Source organism: Drosophila rhopaloa, unplaced genomic scaffold (genome assembly GCF_018152115.1).
Source record: "Drosophila rhopaloa isolate 14029-0021.01 unplaced genomic scaffold, ASM1815211v1 contig_133, whole genome shotgun sequence".
Taxonomy (NCBI): Eukaryota; Metazoa; Arthropoda; class Insecta; order Diptera; family Drosophilidae; genus Drosophila; species Drosophila rhopaloa.
The window spans coordinates 2176139-2185916 of record NW_025335010.1 but is presented as its reverse complement, the minus strand read 5'-3'; the positions used below and the strand labels follow the sequence as shown (position 1 = coordinate 2185916).

At 43.7% G+C, this 9778-nt stretch overlaps 1 protein-coding gene across 1 annotated transcript; it reads right to left on the bottom strand.

Annotated features, from left to right (window-relative positions):
• Nucleotides 1-2897: 2897 nt before the first annotated feature.
• Nucleotides 2898-3356, bottom strand: LOC123037115. The gene has a single exon (XM_044456616.1). It carries the CDS (start codon nucleotides 3354-3356, stop codon nucleotides 2898-2900), a length of 459 nt encoding a protein of 152 aa, XP_044312551.1.
• Between the last annotated feature and the right edge of the window lie 6422 nt (nucleotides 3357-9778).

Sequence of the window (9778 nt, the reverse complement as noted above, 5' to 3'; positions counted from 1 at the left end):
CGGGAGGGTAGAGCAAATTAGGCCCAATCGCGATGGCAACAATCGAAAGGCTAGTAAAACTTCCCTGACTGTGTGACAGTCTACGGAAGCTGCGAACTCAAAATGCTACTTCTGTAAAGTAAAGAAACATTATATTCAAGCTTGTCCGTCCTACGCAAACGCTTCCGTGCAATTTTTTTAAATTTGCAAAACGTTGTACGCTCTGCATAAATTGTTTGCGTAAGGGACAGGCGCCCTTCAATGCTTGTCCTCATCTGAAACGATGAACATCGACCGCTCTGGGCACACTCAACGGGGCCTATATAAGCAGAGACAAGACCCCAGATGAGGGACTTGCGTTCCGACGATCATCGAGGAAACATCAGCAACAAGGAAAAATATCCGGGTAAGTGTTCTGGTAGATAGTCTTGGTATTGGTGTTGGATCCGTAAGAAATCGGTTTTCTTTAAAATGGAAACGGATGTAGAACGGCAGTTCGAACGTAACGATGCCCGGCAGACCGAAACTAACGATGCCCTACATTCCCGAATCCCACTAGAAATAAAAGTAGATCTCTCCCAACGACCCAGAACACTACGAACCCGACGAAGCAGTCCACTTCTCGGCCCGTCCGCAGCGCCGACGCGACTTTTCGGCCCTCCTGCAGCGCCGAAGCGACTTCTCGGCCCATCCACAGCGCCGACGCAACCTCTCGGCCCATCCGCAGCGCCGAAGCTCGCAGGGTCGTTACAGTATATATATTCTTGATCAGGATCAATGGGGGAGTCGATGTAGCCATGTCCGTCTGTTTCAATACCGTTTGCGAGCTCGGTATAAAAGCTAGCGATCTGAAACTTTCACAGTCGTCCTAAAACATGTGTACGCAAATCAGGTTTGAAAATCGCCCCAATCGGACGTCTATATCCTATAGCTCCCTTAGGAACAATCTGATATATCTTGCAAGAATTGATGACATTTCGCCCAGTGTAAAAGCTATTGACATGAATCTTTCCAAATCGTATTTTTTTATGCATACCTTGATCAGGGTAAAAGCGCGTGCCGATCGGTCGTCTTTATCCTATAGCTCCCATAGGAACAAAAGGGTGAAATCGGTTAAAATTTTATGATTTTCAGGATATTTCGCACAGTATATAAGCTATTGACATCAATTTTTCAAAGACTTATTTATTTACGCATACCTCGCATGGCAATCGAACGTCTATATCTAATAGCTTCCGTAGGAAAAATTGTTAAAGGCTGCGAAAGTATGCCTTTTTTCTATTTTTATAAACTACGCAAATCTGATTTATAACTTATTCTTTTCTCTACTTTTTCATTTTTAGCAATTTCGGCAAAGTCTGCAAGGGTATTAAAACTTCGGCTTGCCGAAGTTAGCTTCCGTCCTCGTTTACTTTATTATTTTTAATATCCTCAAAAGTATCCTTTAAATATTTCTCCAACTGCTCTACCGCTACTTTTGCAGTATAAAAGCTAGTTACATGAAACTATGCAAATCTAATTCCCCCTAATGCCACAGCCCGCAACATAAACGTCGATGACTACACTGTCTCACATCACAAAATAATCGCTCATCACTAACAAACAAAACAAACAAAATGTAAACAACGTAAATAATTATAATTGGCGGGAAAATATTTTGGTGGCTATTGTTGACCCAGCCAAGCGCGCACCCAACCAAGGATGCCCCGGAGGTTTTTGCAGTGGCATCACCCATATTTCCCTTCGGTCCAAGTCACTCCTCGCGACTAAGACAGCTCCATCTCCCCCACATCGACAACTCACTCGCACATTTCAGTTTTTACATACATTTAATGTCCACAGTAAGTACCTATGCTAAACATTGCTATAATGGCTCTCCTATTAACTAATTTATCCTTCTTCAGCCTTTAAGGCCAAACTTGGCCGCCGTCTTCGAATTTACGCGGTCAAGGCTGAGGATGACCTTCCCTTGGAAAAGACTACAGGCGCCGCGGAAATAATGTTCCACCAGACACGTATTGGTGGAACTCGCATTTGTCGGGTCACCTAATCCTGAGGAACTCCTGGGGAAGAGAAGGGACAGGCCAAACGGTAGGTAATATGCGCTGTAAACGATCCCGCCGAAAACTAATAAACGCGACCCTTCTTTACAGGCAACAACGACGACAACTGAGGTTTTTGGGTCTAAGTCCGGATAAATTCACAGGTCAACACGGTAAGTATAAATTAAGTAATGTGCACATTTAATTAACATTAATGATTTTTAGCCACTTCTGGGCTAGGCACCGGGCAAGATATGCCCCGGCCGAAGAGTACCCTGCCGTAGTCCAGCAGCAATAAGGGCCTGGAACACCACGAGGAACGGTAGCGAAGGCGAGAACCTTACGAACCCAAAGCGAGTGGGTTTTAATAGCCCGGAACGGACTCATCGGGGAATGTTGGATGGCGTTGGCTGCGTCCGAGGAAGGCGGGTGGTGCTTGTCCAGATCTCGTAGCTGCGTCGAACGAAGGTGGGTATATATGTATACGCCAATCTCCAAGGTAAATCTCTCTCTGCCCTATCATTGCTATATCGCCATATTCCCTTGCCTCTCTCGAAACTGGGTCATCGCCAGATCGTCCGCCAGATTCCCCAAAGGGGGCGCCACCGAAACCATCGCTCTATCATCCTAACCTATCGATAGAGTCCATCCCATTATCGACTCCAACTGCAACACCAACCAAAGATTTCGAGAGGCGCTAACCGGAGTCTCAGCAGAACGACGAAATAATTGGTAGCTTTGGAGATACGGTAGGAATCAACACGGCACTGATATCATCCTGCAGTTCGAACGGCGACTAACGCGGGGCCCACACATGACGGGAAGTATTCCTGATTTTGTCGTATGCTTGTATACTTTGTGTGTCCTTCTTTCAGATCAAAGGCGGATGTCCTTAGCGTGATACACTCCGAGACTGCGCCCTTGGAGGTCCTCCAGCAAGTATGCATTGTTGCCGACGGATTTGACGACCCTGGCCTTCAGGAACTTGCGAGCGAACTTCGCATTGAAAGATTTGCTGAAGTCACTCTGCACGAACTTGCGGCGGAAGACTTCTTGACCCGGGTTGGCGAGTAGCGTACGGGCTTGCTTATCGTAGCGTTGCCGGCTCATCTCGTATGCACCCTGTAGTTGCTTCTGAACCTTGTCATGGATTACCCGAAACTTGTCCTTGGTCTGCATTCCCGCCATCTCGTGGTCGCACAGAGACCTGAGTTGTCTGGCTAGCTTGTAGCTGGAACCGTTGAGGAACATATAATGGCCGAATACGGTGAAGAACGGCGCTTCTCCTGTAGCTGAGTGGACAGGGTTCCGGATGGCTACCTCAATCTCGGGCATTCACGGTGATCTCCGTACAATAAGCTGCGAATTGCTGCCAAGACACTACGGTTAACTCTTTCTGCTGGCTTTCGCAGTTTAAATTTTTTCCATCTGCTCTTTTGCCTTTAATTTTCCATCGAACTTGCCAGTTTCAGATAATACTGTGTCTATTCTTACTTTAATTCTATTAAAAATAGAAAACATTTGTTCTTAATGATTCTTAATGAAGTAGTTATGCTCGACTACTCCAATGACAAAACCTGAAAAAGGGTGTCTACTGTTACCAAATATCCTTTGCATGATATGTTCCTAATTCCTTCAAATTTAAATCCTCAAGAAAATAGAGAGAGTCTCCCAACCTTTGCTTGACTCGGACCTATATTCCAACCGGCGCAAGCTTAGCATTAAAGTGGGCGGCTGCATTGCTAAGGGCGAAGTTTCATTTCCTATCTGAAAAGATCGAGGCTTGGAATGCTCAGGTTTTGATAATTCTCTTTTTCCCTAGACTTTTCATCCTGCACTAGCTTATTTACAAATCGCCTGTTTGGAGGAGGTCGGTCCGCCGATATACCTGCCATGCTATTAAGAAATCGTTCGTGCTTGTGGTACTCTAATCTTAAGGAGGCAATGTATGGGGTCAAAACATGTAATAATTCTAGTTGTAATTCAGGTTTAAGTTTCTCTTCACTCTCGGTTATAGGCTCACGCAAAGCATATGCAATCGTTAGGATAGCATCTATAAAATCATAAAATTTTCTCCGCTTTTCCGCTTCCTATGTCGAAGAGAGTCTTTACTCTCTTCGTCAGTGCGCTGTTCTCTATACCGTTTACGGAGACTTCTACGCATGTGAAACCAATTCGGTTCACTTGAAGTTCTCTAAAAACTTCAGTAAAATTGTAGAGCTGGTCCTGAAAATAGTACGTTGGCAAATTGGTAAGGCAAAATCCAGTTTGCGTTTAGGCATTGTATAGTTAAACTATTTATATTATTTTACATATTAGTTAGAAAGTTTGTACAGTTTGAACATGTTAAGCCACTGATAGATGTGAGGCGGGGCTCAGTCTGCTGAAATCGCTAATCAAAACACGGCTCGGCATGTAACAACTTTTTTTGAATTTATGATCATGTTAACCAACCCTGTAAATCTACTATGTTAAGTTGCACTAGAAGCAACCCTGATCGCTGTTAGCTTTTCGTCATTACGACGAATTGGCTCAGACGGCACTTGGAATAAAACTACGCAAAGGAGAACATCGTGTGTCTAATTTTAAAAACGCTAAATTCTGTCGGTGTCTGCAAGTTGCTTTAATTACTCATTTGCTGTAGGCAAACATTATGGCGCCCCCAGTGAACACATCTGCGTGGACTGCGCACTCAAAAATATCGTCAACTCTTCAAGTGCCACCGTGTGTATGTCGGAATCATCGCTCATCGGATCTCAGCCGGCTGTAAAGCCGCAACTTTACTAAAGTGGAAGCTGCATTATACATAGCTGCCGTTTGGGCACAAACTCTCATTAGATTCGCCGGCTTTTCGTTCGTTGCTTTGTCGCGATATTCGCCGGCAGAAGTTAGCTGTGCTGCAAGCGCACACAAACACCTAAATAGGTGAAGCGAAAACTAATACAAGGACACAATCTATATCTGCGCGGATATACTACAATTTGCATACCTCGGCTTCCTTATTTTCGTTGGGAACCGCGTGTTCTTATTGATCTCTTTTGGGCCGAAATTTTATCGCTGCTCTTTATATCCACTGCTGAGTGCATCAAGCTTAATTGATTTCGTTTCTATTTGGGTGTACACACATATGTATCGTCGGAAGTAGCAGTGCATGAGTTTAAAGCAAATTACCATTCATTCACTAATCCCTTTGCAGTGCTTGTACGTACAACTGCCAACCACTTCTATAAATAAGGGTAAAAGCATATAGGCAAAACTTCTTCCGTCGAAGAAGATCATACCGATACAAATGATCTTCTTGAACAGCTGGACCGCGTTAGGCGAAACATTGAAGGGATCAACAAGGCAGCTCGCATGGAGACGCGTCCTTTCGAGCCGTGTGAGATGGAATGTCGATTGGACCTTCTCAATGACTATGCACATGAAGTTGCCGAAGTTTGAAGGCAACTATGCGGATTTTAAAAACATTATGGGACTCTTTAAAAGCTTAGTTGATTCAGATTCCCAATAAACAAATGTAGAAAAGTTCAATCACCTGCTGTTGTGCCTAGAAAAGGAAGCCCTTAGACTGTCAAGGCATATCAAATAACGGATGATAATTACCCAAAGGCATTGGAGAGTCTTAGTCGAGTCTATGATAATCATTGCTTAATCTTTTTTGATAGCGTAGCGCGGCTGTTCAGTATTCCCACAATTTCCTCGCCGTCTGCCGGCAATCTATGAGTCTCTATTATCTCTTGGTAACGATAAAACTATAGCAAACGCTATGATTATCCACATTGTAATGACCAAAGTAGACCCAAAAACGCGTTCTAGGTGGGAAGAACAAATGGACTATCAATCTATTCCCTTGTGGCAGGAATGCGTTGACGTATTAAACAAGCGGTATCAGCATCTTGCAGCTGATGAATCGACCTTCGGGAGGGTAGAGCAAATTAGGCCCAATCGCGATGGCAACAATCGAAAGGCTAGTAAAACTTCCCTGACTGTGTGACAGTCTACGGAAGCTGCGAACTCAAAATGCTACTTCTGTAAAATAAAGAAACATTATATTCAAGCTTGTCCGTCCTTCGCAAACGCATCCGTGCAATTTTTTTAAATTTGCAAAACGTTGTGCGCTCTGCATAAATTGTTTGCGTAAGGGACAGGCGCCCTTCAATGCTTGTCCTCATCTTGCCGAGTCTGCTCAAAGCCTTACCACACACTGCTACATAAGTACAATGTGGGACCACCAACTTCATTTGGCAATGTGGAAGCAACTACACAGATCGCAACGCAACATTGTGCCATAATCAACAAAATGGTGTCAATCAGGTTTTGTTGGCCACGGCTCTGGTTGATGTAAAGAGTCAATCAGGTCAAAAACAGAGGGTTCTTTTGGATTAGGGCTCACAGGTTAAATTATAACCGAAGAACTGTCAACGGGTCTTCAATTGAAGAGGTATCAACACAACACGACTTTATCAGCTATTGAAAGCTCCATTTCACAGCTCGCCATGCAGTTCAAACTACAATTTGCTCTCGGGTCAATTCGTTTGAGGTCGTGGTTGAAATTATTGTGCTGAAAGCCATTTCATCGTATCATCCTGTGCACTACACAGAGTGGGTGCTGTGATTGGATTCCCGAAGACCTTCACCTTGCTGATCCCATTTTTAACACGCCTCAGCTCATCGACCTTCTCATAGGGGCAGACGTGTTTTTTGATTAGCTGACAACAGGAAAGATTCGACATAGCGACTCCGGTCCCACTCTTCAGAACGCAGTATTCGGTTGGGTAGCTTCCGGAAGTTGTACGGTTTCGCGACCCTTAGCATCATCAGCGTGGTGCATGTTAGGGTCGTTTGACGAGCCCCCTGCAGTTGACTTCTTTCTAAAGAGATTTTCTAAAGAGAAATTACAAAATCCCAGGCGTTCGCTGATACAGTACATCAACATTCTTCTAGCCGATTCATAGTAAGGCTTCCCTTCAAATCGAGCCCCAATAGCTTGGGGTACTCTTACGAAAGAGCCCGCAGAAGATTCTTAGCGCTCAAACGACGCATGTATGCCAACCCTACAATGCTTGGAATGTATATAGATTTCATGCGAGTGTATTTGTCATTAGGACATATGTCAGTAACAGATAATGTGATTCCCCGCGAACCCCATTACTTCATCCCCTACCAGTGAATACTCAGACTTCAAAGCTCGTCTACAAAGCTTAGGGTCGTCTTCGATGCTTCTTCAAAAACAATTTCGCAGCTCTCACTAAACGACCTCCTTATGGTGGGTCCAACGATACAACCATGTGTGTATGCAACCCTGCTGTGATTTCGCTTACGGCCATTCGCCATGACCGCCGACATCACCAAGATGTACCGACAAGTGTTGGTAGAGGAGACTCATCGAGATTTTCAAATGATTGTCTGGCGCCGCAGCCGAGAAGAGCCATTACAACTGTATCGACTCAACACAGTCACATATGGCACCGCTTGCGCTTCGTTTCTTGCTATACGTTGCTTAAAACAGTTAAGCGAAATATTGCCAAATCGAATCCGAAAGGGTCACAGGCAATAGTCGACGTCTTTTATGTCAACGCCCGTCGAGAATGCAATGCTGTCGTACGTCAATGCACTCACTGCTTTCGATACAAGCCTTGGGCAATCTACCGGCTGATCGCATTCTAAGCAGTTAGCCATTCAGAGTAAGCGGAGTGGATCTTTTCGGCCCAATTAGAGTGTCATTAGGAATCCGCGGCAAAACCCCACTTAAAATGTACGTTGCAGTTTTTATCTCCTTCTCGACAAAAGCCATTCATATTGAACTCATAAGGGATCTTTCGTCTAACTCCTTTTTACTTTGTCTCAACAGATTTATTGGTCGCCGTGGACCTCTCAAAACGTTGTACTGCGACAACGCAACAAATTTCGTGGGTTCGTCAAGAATGCTTCAGGAGATCAAAGCGTATCTCGCAGATAACAAGGAAACGTACAGCGCTCTCGGCGGATCTCTCGATTTCGCCTTCATACCCCCACGGCACTTCATTTTGGGGACTTGTGGGAAGGGGCTGTGAAGTCCGCCAGACATCTTTTCATCAAAGCAGTCGGAAACGCTCTGTTGAAGGAAGGCGAAGTCCAGACTGTCCTCGTCGAAGTCGAAGCGGTGCTAAACTCACGTCCATTGGTCGTAGATAGCAACAGCCCTAACGATGGGGAAGCTATCACTCCCGGACACTTTCTCATTGGCACCACTCTCGCTACATTACCACCAGTGCAATTGCCTCCATCGGCGAAGGTTAACCTGAGTTGCCTGCATTGGTGGCAGCTCATAGCAGCAATCAAGCAACGTTTCTGGCGAGATTGGTCTCGAGAATACCTCACAAGCTTGCAACAAAGGGCCAAATGGACAAAGGATTTCTCAAACATCAAAACTGGAACCGTTGTCGTTATCAAAGAGGATAACTTGCCACCACAGGAGTGGTTGCTCGGCGTTAGGTTAACTTGCCATGCCAACTGCTTAGGATTCACTTAAAGTTAACTTCCCCATGGCAAATGCTAAAGATTGACTTAACGTTAACTTTCCCATGGCAAATTAACTATATAATGGGTATAATTGACTTCATTAATGTTCATCATTCAAGAATTTACGTTAGCAATTAAGTTTTATCAAAAAATAAGGTAATATTTAACCAAAATCTTACGGGTGTCGAAATATGAATCTAGCGATTATATAACTTGGCTCAGATTGATGTTAACATACGGTCAACTATGCCGTACTTACAACATGAATACTTTAAATTTGTTTCCAGCGCAGTCGACAGGCCTGTGGACGCTGAGTTTAAATGCGGATGTGTGTATGCTGTATGATGTATGCTGAGTAAACTACAAAATTTTGTTAGTTAACAGTCAATCTTAGACCAAATTATTGTCTACAAAATTTAAATCTATTATAAAATACTACAAAAATGATGCAACAGTCAGATCGACTGCCGAGATCAAGTGGTGAATCCTTAGCGGCAGATTGAACAGCTAAACCGACGGGATAGTACAGGGAATCCGGGGTTCCTGTCTATCCGCGAAGACGCTCGTGTAGGACGTGGTGAGGGCTAACCTACGGTCCGGGGTTAGGCTAGGCACAATTGATCAGCAGAATCTCACGTTCAACACGTGTATCGATCTATAAACTACAAACACAATAACATGCCGTTCATTTCTCTTTATAGTTTGTCTGTAAAATGTGGTTAAAGTCTTTAGCTTGATTTAATAAATTTGTAAAAAGTGGAATTCTTATTCATAAATATTAAATAGCCATTCTTTGCCCGAATGGGCAATGGTTTCAATGGTTTGTCCATTAACAAAATTAGAAAGATTTATAAAAAATAAGAAAATGTTTTAAAGAGCGCCCAGTTTGTAAGTGATGTTTTCTTCACTTGACCTGAAATTATTGTAATTGCTTTCATTAATTATTTTTTTTATACCCTTGCAGAGGGTATTATAATTTTGGTCAGAAGCTTGTAACGCAGTGAAGGAGACGTTTCCGAACCTATAAAGTATATATATTTTTGATCAGGATCAATATGGGAGTCGATATAGCCATGTCCGTCTGTTTCAATACCGTTTGCGAGTTTAAAAGCTAGCGATCTGAAACTTTCACAGTCGTCCTAAAACATCTATATCCTATAGCTCCCATAGGAACAATCGGATATATCTTGTAAGAATGTATGATATTTCGCGCAGTGTGAAAGCTATTGACATGAATCTTTCCAAACCGAATTTTT

Bases quoted from the DNA above. Each gene is read 5' to 3' on its own strand.
- LOC123037115 (XM_044456616.1), bottom strand. From the start codon at position 3,356: ATGCCCGAGATTGAGGTAGCCATCCGGAACCCTGTCCACTCAGCTACA.